The sequence below is a fragment of the Falco peregrinus genome, chromosome 1 (genome assembly GCF_023634155.1).
Source record: "Falco peregrinus isolate bFalPer1 chromosome 1, bFalPer1.pri, whole genome shotgun sequence".
NCBI lineage: Eukaryota > Metazoa > Chordata > Aves > Falconiformes > Falconidae > Falco > Falco peregrinus.
In genome coordinates this window covers 3171093-3185783 of record NC_073721.1, presented here as the reverse complement: position 1 = coordinate 3185783, position 14691 = coordinate 3171093, and the positions used below count along the sequence as shown (strand labels likewise).

Here is a 14691-nt window from a genome sequence, read left to right as displayed (position 1 = left end):
GTATGTTACTATACTCATTTTCAGTTTCCTTACTCAGAAGGAACGTATATAGTGAGACCTAAAAACATGGCTTGTTTACAGTAAATACTGAAAGGTTTCCCTTTCTGAAGCAGGATTCTGGGTTCTACTTAAGTTCTAGCTAAAGCTGCAACTCTAAAGAAAATGCCATTTTCCAAACATCTGCTAGTATTATCCTTAACTGCATAGGAAAAAAAAAATATATATATAGATATATGTAGTTGTGAATGAAATGTGCAGGATGTGTCTCAAGGAGCTGTTTTTGTGAGGTTTACAGTCTCAAATGCCTATGATCTTTAGATGTTCAGTATGGCTGGGAAATTCATACAGAATGAACAGGGAAGCTCATTTGCAGAATCAATATTTAGTTAGAAATGCGTAGCATTGTTTTCCAGTTACATGTTTAATGACATGAGCTTAGCAAGAGTAGATTGTGATGGAGATATTTAAAGAAAATTATTACGCATGTTTGGGGAACGGAGGAATCCTATATGTGTAGAAAAGAAAGGATGAAAAACAGGAGCAATGGAAAAAGTGATGACAAATTCAGGTCCTGGAGGACAAACAACGCTTTTCAGTCTGATGTAGAAAAAGCCACGGAAAGTTTGAGGTCCCAGGATGGAAAATATTCTTCTTCCTGGCATAGTTGAAAGTTCAAGTGAAAGGATGAAGAGTGAAATTACAGGTTTCAGTGACAAATCAATACAGCCACCTTACAGTTAAATTGTGTTAGTGAGAGGCCGTTTTAGAGAACAATAAAAGGACATTTTTTGTAAGACATTGATAGGAACCTTGCAATAAAAATATCTGCATAAACAAGTCCTCCACTTGTTTCACAATTCACCCCAGTAAAATAGAAATAACCTTTTTAATTTCCTAAATGAAACTACTTTCCTAATTTATCAAAACCAAGTTTATTTTCTCGTAGAGATTACAGTGGTTTTTGCCTGTGTTAAACTGACTGAATTACCCTGAAATACATCATGGGTGTATTTCCACACAAAAACCTAGGTATCACCCAGGCCTCAATAAACTTTATTGTCCTTCAGGCTCTTTGCCTTTACAACACGTACCAGCTAGGATTTATCTGCTAAGAAAAAGGAACTTTCTGCCCAGCAAAGAGTAATAATAAATGTTTTGTACTTTCTCTTCCGTGATTTTATTTACTCAACAACTGACTGCTCATTTATTATAGTTACCTGGAGTTTGAAAGTTTTTGAGAGAGATGTAATTATAGGCTTTCATTTGTGTATTTTACTAAAAAGAAGCTTTTATTTTACTGGAGGAAAGTAAATAAAGCTTAGCTTGATTATATTTTCTTAGTGCTCTTACCAAAACTTCTATTGTATATTAATGTACTAGGGGAAAATGCAGAGCTGAGAAGATTATATTTGCTAAGCGAAGAATATCTTGGCATTAAATCTCAAGTAAAACTTATTTTCTATTAAAAAGAGGGGATCATTCAAATATTTTGAGCGTATCCAAAAAAATTAGCCCAATACGACAGCCACAATGCATATCCTGTTGATGCAGGAGTTGGTTCATTTGTTCCACTTCCCTTTAAAATCCCTCATTAGATGAGATGCAGATAATTATAGAGGCAGTGAAGAGCAGACAAAGATATCTCATGTGCAGCATTATCGCAGTATCAATGCTCTAAGAGTCAGCGTGATCTAGATCTTTGGATTTGATTCAGTTCTTGAAAGAGTTAACTCAGTGTTGGTTTTACAGATCTGGAGCTGAATGGTATGTCCAGCTCCAACATCCCTGACATTCCTCCTCCTCTGCCTCTCAAAGGAAGCATGGCTGATTATGGGAACCTCATGGAAAGTCAAGACTTGATCAGCCCGAGGACTTCCCCGCCTGCCCATCAAAGGGTGAGTCCCACTTTCAGCAGTTTGCTTTGCTTTTGTACTTTTGAACAAACCACAGCGAGATGTAATCCTGCTTGTGGGCATGTCGGCAGATCCAGAGATTTCTGCAGCTGCAAACAAGTGGCTGGAGTGTGAGGGAAAAGCTCACGGGGACCCACCTGAAGGGAGGCTGGATTCAGTCTGGCAGAGAAGACTAAGCAAAATGTTGTTAGCTGTGTTGGTAATGGAGCTTTAACCAACAGGATATAGTCTCAGCAGCAAATTAGACTTAATAGCCTTTCAGTCCTGTCTCAGGAAAGGAAATAAAACACAAACCTGACATCTTTCCTTTCTGGAGCTCTGTTCTGTCGACATTCAATTGCCATTTGTTTCCTAGAGGCAAACACATGTGCCCCTTTGAGGGAAGGAGCTCAGAAACACTCTTCATCATCAACAGGGTTTTCAGCTTTCTGAAGAAAATACACTCTTTCAACTTTGGTTCCGGTGTCCTCGAAGCTTTTAAAAATGATTTGGTACTTTTCTTTAAAGCAGTACCTTTGAGAAGGGCCATCTATTTTCTGTTGAAGAAAAAAAAAAATGTTTAAAGAGGTGTGGTGGGCCGGGCAGCGGGGACACGGCGGGAGGCTCCGGGGCCGGGGGCAGCGCTCGCAGGGGCCGGGGGCACGGGCAGCGCCGGCTCCGCCGGGGAAACGGGCTCCGGCCGGTGCCGCTCACAGCCCGGCGGGGCCGGGAGAGAGAACCCGGCCCGGCCCGCGCCTCCCCCCGCCCCGCCCGCCGGCCCGGCCCGGCCCGGCCTCCCCCCCGGGCTCCCCCCGGGCGGGCAGGGGCCGCGCTCCGCTCGGCGCCGCTGCCGCTGCCGCGCCGGCCCCTCCGGGCGGCTCCTCACACTCGGGCCCGGCCCGGCCCGGGCTCCGCTCCCCGCGGCGCCACAGGCCCTGCCGGGAGCCGCTCCGGCGCGGGCTGCCCGCGGGGCACGGCCCCCGCCGGCACCCCCTGCCCCGGGGGGGAGCCGCTCCCCCGCGGGCTCCGTGGGCCGAGGGGCGCCGCCTGCCCGGCCGGGGGCTGCCCTGCCCCGCGGGTGGGGGGAGCCCCCCCGGCCCGGCCCGGCCCGGCCCCGGGTGCCCGCGGCCCCGTCCCTGCCCCGCTCCCGCCCCGCTCCCCACCGCCGGGGTCCCCGGGCGGGTTGTGCCCCCCCGTGAAACGCGCCCCCCGCGGCGCTGCCCCCGCGGCCGCTGGGCTGGGCCGTGGCCAGCGGCGGGCCCGGCTGGGAGCGGCTGCCGGGGCTGCTGGGGCCGGGGGGAAGCGCCCGCAGCCCCCGCGGCCCCGACCGGCACCGCGGCCCCTCCTGCCAGACCCTGGCCATTCAGACCCACTACAAGACTTTTTATCTTTGATATGTATAACATTGGCCAAGATGTTACTCTCTGGAAAAACTCTCAGCGGTAATGGTTCTTTCTTGTTTGCACAGGTGTCTTCCAGGATTTCTCTGACGTTCATCACTGAGAGCAAATTCTGTTGAGTAATTTGCTTTTTAGTAAGTTTCATGGTTAAAGAAAGCATTTCTAACCTCAGATGAGGAAATGTCAGTCAGGAATTTAGTTTTGACTCTGGGAATAGTTTTTTTTAAGACAGACTACCATGGTGCAAAGTCTGGCTCCTTCCATGGTGGAATTTGTAACTGTGTTGTGGCAGGAATTTAGCATTGTCAGGCTAAACGGGGGAAAAGGAAACAGATACAGAAGTAACTTCAGGAATGTGAGTAGCATTGTTCAAAACACCACGTTGTACTCATTATATGCATATATGGAATGCTTCTCTATTCACACACTCTTTTCCATAGTTCTTCCCTCTGGCTGGCTGGTTTTAGGAAATATTTTCAGTAAATTTTGTTGCAAACACTTTTCCTCTCATTTCCATCAAAGTGTACTAAGCTCTTACCCATTTCCCTGCCTTCTCTCAGGGGCCAGCTCTGGCCTGACCTGCCTACCGACCTCTAAGTGGAAAATTACAGACTGTACAGGAGAGCTGCTGGGAGTTTTGTCTTTAAGAAGCCATGAAGAAACCTGAGAAATTCAAATGAGGTTTCAGATTTCTTTAATTCCTTCCTGTATGAGCTCCTGAGTGGTAAATTCATTCTGTATGATATACTGTAAGTTTTAGGTCATGGTAGTAGCTCAGGATTGCTAACGTGGGTTCAGTTTTTAGCTATAAAGTGTGAAACAACGGGATGATAGAACACATGGTGAGAAATAACATCCTGATGGCCGGGTTTCCCTTCCCTTCCTTGTGAAGCTGTTTGAAGGGGTTTCCACTCAGTGGACAAATGCTAGATATTTACTGTACTACTTGCAAATGCCGTCATGCTGTGACAGTTGGAGACCAGACCTGCAGACGACTCAGATTTGAGCCTCAGTCTACGTTGCTGCTGAAGATGTGACCTTCTGCAGCTCCTGTACCTGTCATGAAGCATCATTAAATGGAAGTTCATAAAAATAGTAGCAATGTGCTCTCTTGGCCTTTTCAAAGTTTTATTGAGGTCTTAGTATTTTTTCTCTTTACAGTCTTCACTGCTCAGACTCCTTTATTTCTAATGTATTTTGTAATTGTAGAAATGGACCCCATTGTTTAACATTCAGTGTTGAAGGGCCTCAGGATATAAGCATACCTTAGAGATGCAATCAAATATAGGCTATATCTCCTTAGCTAACTGTCCAAAATTTTCTTCAGCATCTCTATTTTTATAAACTTTCCGAGATGAGGGAATGTAGTTTCAAAGTCTGGAAAAAGGATATAAAGCAAATTTGTCACAAAGCCACATGTATTAGCCTTAGAATTAATTTTAGGAAAGGCTTCTATTCTTGTAACAATCACTGCGCATTTCATCAGGCTTATAGGAAGGAAGCTGTTAAAGAACATCAAGAAAATGAGTAGTGCTGGGCATGAAAGATCAGATGGGTAAATTCTTATTACTGCTGTGATTAAATCCCACTCCACAGTTTTTAATGCCTTGTGTTTCATGGGTCAAATAGCTACATACTTCATAACTTTATAATTCTCTGCCTAGTAAACTGATCATCTTTTAATTACACAGGCTCTGTATCAGTGAAGAAAAATCAGTAAAAAATATTATAGATAAGATTGTCTTAGCTTTTAAACTGGAAATATCTCCTTGTATGATAAATTATTACGTTGTTCACTCTGGCTGTCTTGCAGTCAGTTATGAAAAGCAAAAAAAGTGCTGTAGTGAACTGAAAAGCATGCAGTGGTAAATGCATCAAATACTTCAAATGGCAGGCAATAATGTCATTTAGTGTCTGAGACAGTGATTTTAGATTATTTGAAGTCCACTGTTAACTTGGTCTACCTTAAGTCTTTTATCCAAGTGATCATCTAATTATAATTTTCTGATTGTCCTCTTACTCATTGTTAACTGTGAGACCCTTATATATATTTTCTTGCACTGTATGATTTGTTCTGCTAAAAATGTTCTTAATAATATATGGGAACATAAAAAAAGGAGTCTACGACTCCTGCAAGGATTATTATTACATCAAGGAGTTCCTTTAAGCACTTCTCATTCTTTATGGGTTCATCCATACCCTTGCATACAAATCAACTGCCTGCTTAGTATTCACAGCAAGAAGCTAAACTCAAAGAAAATAGACAAAGGAGCACTTACATTTATAATATCGGCTATAAGACTTACTAAGCATCAAATAATGGTTTGGATGAGAACATCTCGATCAGTCCACCATAGACAGAGAACTTGGCAAGGAAGGACGGCGAAGGCTGAAGCAGTGCATAATGCGAGGACCGGAATGGTCTCACGTGGCTGAAGGCGACGGCGCTTATTTTGACTCTGTGGACGAGGAGCATTCAAAGTGGTAATCTGGATGTAATGGAAGTGTTTACTCTGAAGGAAAAATCCAGGGGGATTTTTCATGTGTTGCAATGCATATACTGCAGTGCTGATCTTTATCTCTTACATCAGCTGCAGCAAGCAAAAGTGACTAAAGGCTTCAGCAAATATATTGTCCTCATGTGGGCAGAGAAGAAGATAGAGGCTAGAAACCCAGCTGAAACTGCAGAAGCAGTGGGTAATTAGGGAGCACTACTTCAGGGTTTGCAATTGTTCCTTCTCCTGAGTTATTTCTCAGGAGAAATCCCATTGTTCCTAAAGTACCTCACGCAGCCCCCCGGCTCCATGCCCCTAGAGCAGGGGCTGGTGGGGAAGCTTCTGAGCATCGTGGTGCTGTGACCCCACCACTGGTTTGCTGGCCCAAGGCTTGCTACGGGCTTGCTTACCACAGCAGCAGGAGGGCAGTTGTTAGGAAAGTTATCCCGTGGAGATGGTGGAAAAAGTGAAATTGGAAAAAGTACATTATTAACCCATTACATTAAATTAGACAGTTGACTCTGTGGGCTGCATTTGCACACAAATGGAAATAAATGTCTCCTTTTCTGTCTGATACTCAGATTTTCACAAAACAAGTTCTCTGACCAAAGGCTTTCCATGATGCATAGGTGTGTATAATGTGCCCAAAAGAAAAAAAAAAAAAGAAAACATCAAAATGCAGTTTTTATTTACCATCTGGTTATTATTTTTGCCTGCTGGAGAGGGGGAGCGTTGCAAGCCCCTTCCTCCAGTGCAAGGTCTCCACCACCTCCTGCCTCGGCTGGGCTGGGGTTTGGTGGGTTAAGCTCTTGCTGAGCAGAGTTTCTAAAAAGCTCAGTCACGTTTTAATAAGTCTTAAAATCAATGGACTGCCACTGCTTATTACAGGATTTTGAGTGAAAAATGTGTTGTTCTGCTGTCTGCCCGGAGACATAGAGCCTGAGATGTGTCCCTGAGCAGCACCCTTGATTTTGTTTTGGAATGGGTCATGTCGCTGCCCTCAGCGTGACACGGGATCGGGCTGTGGGGTTTACTCTGGCCAGTTGGTAATGCATTTGTTTATTGCTCTCGCAGGCCTGGGCCTTCAGTAAGAAATACAGTTTCAGTCTGGAGTCTAAACCTAATTCTAAGGGTATTGCTCATAACTCTTGAGATCAGTTTATATATGGACCAGAGCAGAAAAGCAGTGCTTTTGAAAATCGAGTTAGCCAGTGCAGTCTGAAATACTAGAAGCCTCCACGTGCAGAATTGTGGTTCAACAGAAGGAAAATCTTGTTAGCTGTGCTTTAACGCAGCTGGCATGCACCATAAGCAAAGTCCTCCTCACATCAGGGGTGCAGACCTCTGCTAGGTCCAGCTTGCCCTTTGTCCGCTGCCATCACCCCAGCAAGGGCATCCCTGCGGGAATGCCTCACCGCTCCCGCAGCCAGGGTCCTTCCAAAAAACACCACGGGGAAAGTCTGAAATACTGATTTGAACCAATTCATCATTACCCATTTTGAGGGATCTTTCATATTGCCCAAGGAGGGGATGCTTAGCACGCGACAGGTGGGAGCACGCAAAGTACACCTCTCCAGAAGGACTCTTGAATTACTTTCTCCTATAAAAGTACACTCCAGCAAGGGCAGCTAATGGCTGTAACACACAGTCAAATGAAACTCTTAACAGATGAAGTATGACAGCAGAGTTTAAACAGTCATTTTACATTGGTTACCTGCGGTATTTTCACATAACTTTGCTCCCTGGGTCGAACAGCCAATTAGTTTAAACTGTCTATAATTTGGTTCAGATTAGTGGAATTGGGTTGATTCTCTCTGCTGGCACATCATCACTTTCAGAACGGTAGTGTTATTCTGCCAGGACCTCACATTATGTGTTATTTTTCGTTGCAGTTATTAAATAAGCAAGTTGCTGCTTGTCAGGGTTCTTGGCTTCATGTTAAAACCCACGATGTAAGCGCGAAGGAGCAATTCAGAGCTCAGTATCTGGAAGCATTTACACAGGCCCATGTAGCTGATAGCCTGTTTACATCTCTTTTCTACTGCTTCTGACCTAATTTGATCTGTTAATCCTTCAAAGTGCTTTTGCTTGGATGTCCATAGATTGTGATACTGATACCATCTAAATTCAAAGAAAAGTAGTTGCACAGGAAGATATCTTGGACAGTGTCACAAGGACCATTTTTGGGAATCGAATTTTGTTTGATTTTTTGTGTGTGCTTTTTTAAATAGTATTTTCTGTTGGAAAAAATAAACATTCTTGTATCTTGTTTTGCTTCTTCACAGAGTAGAAAAAATGCATTTTTGCATCTTCTTTAATTGATTTTTACTAAATCCTGAACATGTATAGTGTAGTGTAGTTTATATCTGTAAGAGAATGGAAGCAAATGTTTTTAAACCTGACTCTTCTCTGTATCAGGAAAAAACAAACAAATGGGAGCAATTTCATGTCTGAAGCAGAAGGAACAGATTGCTTCTGTGTTGCAGATGTGCCTTTTACATAAGGTTTCTGCTTCCCCTGAGGTACCCGTGAGTCAAGGATTCTGCCCAAAATAGGTTTGAATGTGAACCAGCAGTCTCTATCATTTTGTCAGAAGGTAAAAACATGCTTCAAGATTCGGTGGGTTCACAGTTAACCACTGAAATATAAACATGAACTTCGCAAAGCAGTTCTTAATTAAATGTAAAATCAAGTGAAACTCTGTTTTGTATTTCAAAGTTTCCGAGGGGAAGTGTAGGCTACTTCATAAGCCTACTAATGATTTTCTGAGTATGGTATTAAAGGGAGAGAGGAAGCGTGCTCGAGTTTCTTCCTGTGCTGGAATAAAAGGGAGTGAGTGTTGGCCCTGGGAGCGATGGCTAGATTTGGAGTTGCACCAGTTCCGTATTGGCACATTTTGCCATGCTAATTTCTCAGTAACATTGCCCTGATGTCCTACTTAATATATTCGTTGGTAGCTTATTATATAAATGAGCATGTACTAAATTTATCTGACTTTCTAATGGAAATTGTAAATTCAATTATAATAATTATCTACCTATCTCTGTTATTTCTTTCTGCCTAATTTGCTTGCAGAATGTAAGCTCTGATAGGTTTTGTGCTTGTTATTTATAGCATATATATTTAGCTTATTCTCATTGTATTTGCATTGTATCTGTTTTTCAGAAGCAGGTTTTCAGGGATAATTTGATTGTTCTCTGATCAATATGAAGGGCTCATTTGTTTGAGAAATTCCTTTGATCTAATTGAATTGAGAATTATTGTCAATATACTGTTATTTAAATTCAAAGTGGATTTTCACAAATGATGCTATCAGCAGAGTTAGTTTTTTCTTGTAATAAATACAAAGTTAAAGATATCATCTGAGAGCAAAGCACTGAGGAAATTTTTATGTTTTGTAATGTATTTTAAAGGGGCACCTGGTTTATTTACTTATGAATTTTATGTGTTCTCCTTGTGGAGTTCTTGCATGTTGTACATTGATATTCTTCAGACCACCAGAATTTCCCAAAGTTTGCCCAGAGCCCTTGCCTGGATCCAGGATTGTAACTAAACAGTTTCTCAAAGATTTCGAAATCTGCAGTTCACAACTGAATGTGTGAAGCTAAATAACCTTGACAGTCCAGCTTTTAATCAGGTGCCATAGTCAAGATTCAAGGAGCTAACTTAACATGCCAAGTTAAGAAAAGTATTTGGTCAGGTAGAGGAAATGTTTAATGGTTCTGACAGCAATGCTTAGACAGATCAGCAATGACATTTTAATATAAAAAACAAAGACAAAAACAAAACAAATCAAACCACAAAAACAATAAACCCCTTGAGTTTTGCATATAGTAAAATAAAATTCTTATCTGCTTTTCCTATTAGTACATTGACTTGGTTTTCTGACTTGGAGATCATTGTGGTCCATTGTAAGTCAGGAATGAATAGTGCATGGGTTAGAGCCTGCTCTGGAAAATGAATGCTGCTTACTCAGCAGGGTTTTCTTGAGGCACACATTTCAAGCAGCAGCGCTCTTTTGAGACTCAAACCTTTTCATAACCTGGTTGTTTCTTCAAAAGAGCTAGGATAAGCTTTAACCAGAATTTGACCACGGAAGTCTTCATTGCCAGGTATGTTCCAAATATGTTCAAATATGCTCGTCGGTGAGCAGGAGGCTTCCCCTGGCAGAAAGGGGAATGCAGCTTCCCAGGCAGGGCACTCCCATGCTGCCGTGCCTTGCCTTGGTCCAGAGTTTCTCATTCAGTAGCAAATTAAAACCAATTGATTTCTGAGTTGCTAACTCAGAAAGTGTTTGGTGTCCGAGGAGGCAGGTGAGAGTGCGCATGTCCCTGCTTTGGTGGTGCTGCTGGAGGGGCTGGGGGAATGGAGAGTGCACAGTCTTCGCCATGGCAAACGGAGAGACAAGCTTAGGGCAGGGCTTACCTGGCGATGGTTTGTGATCCCTGTTTGTTTGCCATGGGGGAGAGCCAGGAGGAACGAGGAAAGTAGTAAAACAGACTGGAAAGGATTGCTTTCCAGTAAGGATGTTCCAGCAAAAATCCAGCCTTCTTGGCTGTGCCACTGTGCAGTCTTACCTTTCTATTTAGTCTGTCGTTAGTAAAACTATCTGGTATCTGGGGTTATAACCTCATGCTGTCTTAAAACCTGCTTTGAAGATGGCGTTCAGTTACCTTGAAGATAGTTTTCTCCTTCTATTACACATCTCTGAAAACTCCCAGTCACTAGATTGCAGGAGCGTTAGGAGACTCTCCGGACTTCTTCTGCCTCACAGCAGAGGAAAGACTGAAATGTCCCCGCATCACCCTGAACTCCTCTTCTTTTTGAACAGCAGCTTTGGACATCTTTTAAAAGGAACTGTCATGTTTCTTAGGCACTTTCACGTGGTTTATCATATATATTGTATACCTCCTATACCGTTTTCTTATGGTGATTGAGAGATCAGTTATTTTGTCCAAGCAGTACGTGCAATGTAACACCGGGGCATTTCAGATGTTTGAGCTGTTCTTGTAGGGGCGATCAAGGGAGTCTGGCAGAGTCGGTGCGTGTTGACAGGTTTTAAGTGTCAGCGCGTGGAGCCAGCGGTTTAGTATGGGGTGGGTAAGGCAGGACAGGTAGGCTGAGATGCAGAGAAGTGAAAAAGAAAAAGCATCAATATGCTTGGAGGAAAACAAAAGGCAGTGGCTGGGTGAGCAGGGGAAGAATGTAAGAAAAAAACAAAACCAAAACAGCATTTATGAGCTGAGACACAGAGTACAGCCTCAGTGCACTGACAGGGAAACTGTAATGTCTGCGTGGCCAAAATGCTGCAGAAACCATGACTGCAAAGTGTCCCAGCAAACTGCACTGTTCTCAAGCTCTTTCTGGAACAGATTTTATCATATATATGATTGAACATTATGAAAAAAGTCTTAATTTCCATAATGACTTTTTTAATTTCTCCAATTAGACGGTGAATCTAGCCAAGGGTACTCTTGTTCTGTTGTATGATATATGAAGTGATTTAAAATATGTATATTTGAACAGTCTGGATTTCTGTTTTGAATATTTTAGTTATAATTGAATGTGTAATAGTAGATTGCAAGTTACTTACCTCTTTAAATGGTTTCCTTTTTTTTTTTTTTAATTATTTGTGTTCTAAATGTGCAGACTACAAAAATAATGGAAAAGCAATGAAGCTGTTGCTTCAACTTGGCTTTTAAGCTCTGTAGTGCATAGAAGTTGAGGGCAATCGATACAGACCCAGAAATCAATATCCTATCATGATATAAAGTGGGGAATTATAAACTTCTCCAGTGCTTTCAAAAGATTTTTCCTGAAATACTGAGCTAATTAATCATGAACCCTTAAGAGACTTTTTCATTGTCAAAAGTAAAAGTTATATTATAAGCTAATGGCCAAAGGCATTCAGTATTCATGGTAGCACATTCTATGGAAAAGCTTTTACGAGTCAGAGTTACATATGAAACAGCAAATATTTCAAAAATCCATTCATTGCTAACATAGTCTATCAAAATTGGTTTCTTTCAGCACCTGCCGCCCCCGCTCCCCAGCAAGACTCCCCCACCTCCGCCTCCAAAGACAACTCGGAAGCAAACATCTGTTGACTCTGGGATTGTTCAGTGAAGAAGGAAGCATTTTTTCCAAAGATAAAGCTGTAACAATTCATTTCCCTAAGTATTTTATGGCATATAAAGTTTACCTCATTCAGGCGTGCGTATCTAACATTTAGTGCAATGACTCTAACTCCGTAAGAAATCCATTTCTAGCCGTGTGTCGGAAACAACACTACATCACACCTCTCTCTGGGGTTATTCCCTCCTATAACGTGAAAGAAATCTGGATTTCTACCTGCGACTGGGAGGCGTTCATCAACTGACACTGTCCTCTTCCTAAACCTTCTCCCTGCTTCTTCTGAATAACTTCAGGCACATAGGTAGCTGTGGAGATTAAATTGAGAGTTGAATATTTTGTACCTAAAGCATTTAGATAGCTATGGAGTTTAAAATGAGCTGAGTATTTTGTACCTAATCTCAGTGTATATAGGAATCAATGATGATATTCACATTGAATTCTGTGCACGTTGCAGTAGGCTTCACAGTAAGGAGAAGCTGCTGTAGGATTTCCCCAAATAACAGTTCTGCCCAGGGCTAAACATCAGGCGCAGCTTATTTGTGAGATGTGCCTTCTCTTTAATTGTTCTGTATTACAAATAAACTGATTGCTAATGGGCTTTGTAAAATTAGTTGTTGGTGATCAGTCATTTCCATTTTCATTCAGTTGGCCATTCTTCTGGGTGTTGATCAATGGGTGAAGCAAGGAAGCCTTTTAGCTGCTGACGGGCACGAGCATATAGGAAAAGAAACGGAGTAGGCAGATAGGAGACTCCTGGTCGTTCTGAACCCAGCAGTTGAGTACAGGAGTGGGAAGAGCTTTTTCTTTTCTTTTTTAATGTGTAATATTTCATGTGGATTGGGATGAACTGAATGGAGTCACTTTTTCCTTGTGCCATCATTCTGTACAGCGTTTGTATATATGATGGTTTTTAGAATGTTTTAATTTTTATGGTGCCTGCTTTTTATGTAATAATGAATTAATGTACCTGCAAAGAATGCCTTAGGTATTTTTAATTTCCTAATTGCTGAAAGTGTAAAAAAAAAAAAGCAATTTGTTTTCCAGATATTAGGCTCTGAGAAATATCGGACAATGATGGGACGGGGTGTCGGGAGGGAGGAAGGAAACTAACTTTATACTTTACTGTTTCTTATTGTCATCACACTTGTTTTTTACTATCTACAATCTTTTTACTCTAAAGGTAGATTGTTCTGAAATATACCACTGACTCAAAAAATAAAACATTATTTAAAAAACTTGTCTAATAAAATGAATACATTTCCTTGGTATTTTTGATTCTTACTGCAGAAATTCGTGAACTGTAGCACTCTATAGAGGGTTACTTTTTTTTTTTTTTTTTTTTCCCCTCTTCCTGAACAATTTTGAGGGACCCCATGGTAAGGCTGAAGTCTTTCATCATACTGGTAAGCTTGCTCCTCGTGTATGTGTAGTACTGAGATAAAACACAAGTCAGCATTAGGAACATCCAGCTTTGTATGCTGCCAATATTCACAATGATAGCTTACTTATCTTTAAGTTATCTGTTGCTTAACACTTCAGAAAACAGATGAGTTTTGAGTAATATTTTCTACCTCAAGTAGCTACTACATGATGCAAGCAGCAGGGAGAAGCATGACTTACCCAGCAGTAAAACAATAATGTTGTTACAAAGGCAGAAAGGTGACCATTCTCATAAAAAGTGGCTCAAGTGGTCAATTATATATTCTCATAGTTTTGCCTTAAAGCATTGTATCACTTTGGATCAAACAAACACACTTTTTCTTGCAATGTGAGGTAACATCAGCTACTAGAGTGTCTCAGAATTTACTGTTGGCTATTGTCCTACAATTCCCTATTTGTTTTGTTATTCGTATAATCTCTGTTCAAGAGAAACAAGCTGGGAAGGATTTTTAGCTACACTCGATCAGATATTCTCTCCATAGACAATCAATAATGTTATTACAACTTTAATTCTGTAAGTCTTTCATTTAATTGAAAATTGCTGTAGAGACTGCTCTTGTTACTGCACGGGAGATTACACTGGGATGCTGGTGAGTTTTACTCTTTTCTCTTCCATTTACTTTCTAAAGGATAGAAGGATAGGAAGAAGCTTTCACATGGGCCTTTAACTGGATGATTGTAAATTGTATTTCTGATAATGTTTTTGTTTTCACACGTCCTTGTCTAATTCCTGTGCTCATGCCAGTGTTATAATTTAGCCTTGCAAGGATCCTCAAACAAGAGCTGCACTTTCAAATTGGTCTTGCAGTACAAACTCTAAATCTCATCTCTATGTTTTGCAAATATGCAAGCTGAGACTGAGAATTGAAAAATCAGACTGTCAGATTTTCTTTCAAACCCAAACTGTCACCATTTTTACAATCTAACAGCTTCTAGGCTGTAACTTGTCTAAAACCCAGCCAGAACGAATCATTACCCTCCTCAAAGTGTAAAAACACACTTCAGCAAATCCAGAAACTGATTCAGTTACAGTCTCTAAACAGTGAACAATCCTGCACAGGCTGTTATTTTTCCTGTGGTATTCTCGCTCCCTTTGTACTCCAGTGCTGTTCTATCAGAGCGTCCCAATGCGGTGTGAATTTCTTGTGACATTGTTTGCAGCAAAGTTGAGCTAATGCAGAAGAGCTCAGTACAAGACGATACAGGAAAATAAGTTTATTTGATTGTAACCAAAGTGGTATCACTTACACTTACGCTATCATTTTGACATCTTCGCCAGAATCGAGGCACATGTGTCCAAGTAATGGGTCCGGGGTTGCTTGCGGTCCT

At 41.7% G+C, this 14691-nt stretch overlaps 1 protein-coding gene across 2 annotated transcripts in view; it reads left to right on the top strand.

Moving 5' to 3' along the window:
• The window catches only part of DOCK1 (dedicator of cytokinesis 1), a 319394-nt gene extending 306208 nt beyond the window's left edge, over positions 1-13186 (top strand). For both annotated transcript variants that reach the window (XM_055799656.1, XM_055799645.1), the window contains exons 51-52: positions 1750-1895; positions 11818-13186. In XM_055799656.1, the coding sequence (XP_055655631.1) occupies positions 1750-1895; positions 11818-11913 (242 nt within the window). In that variant the 3' untranslated portion in view covers positions 11914-13186. The remainder of the gene's footprint in view (positions 1-1749; positions 1896-11817) is intronic.
• Positions 13187-14691: the final 1505 nt, after the last annotated feature.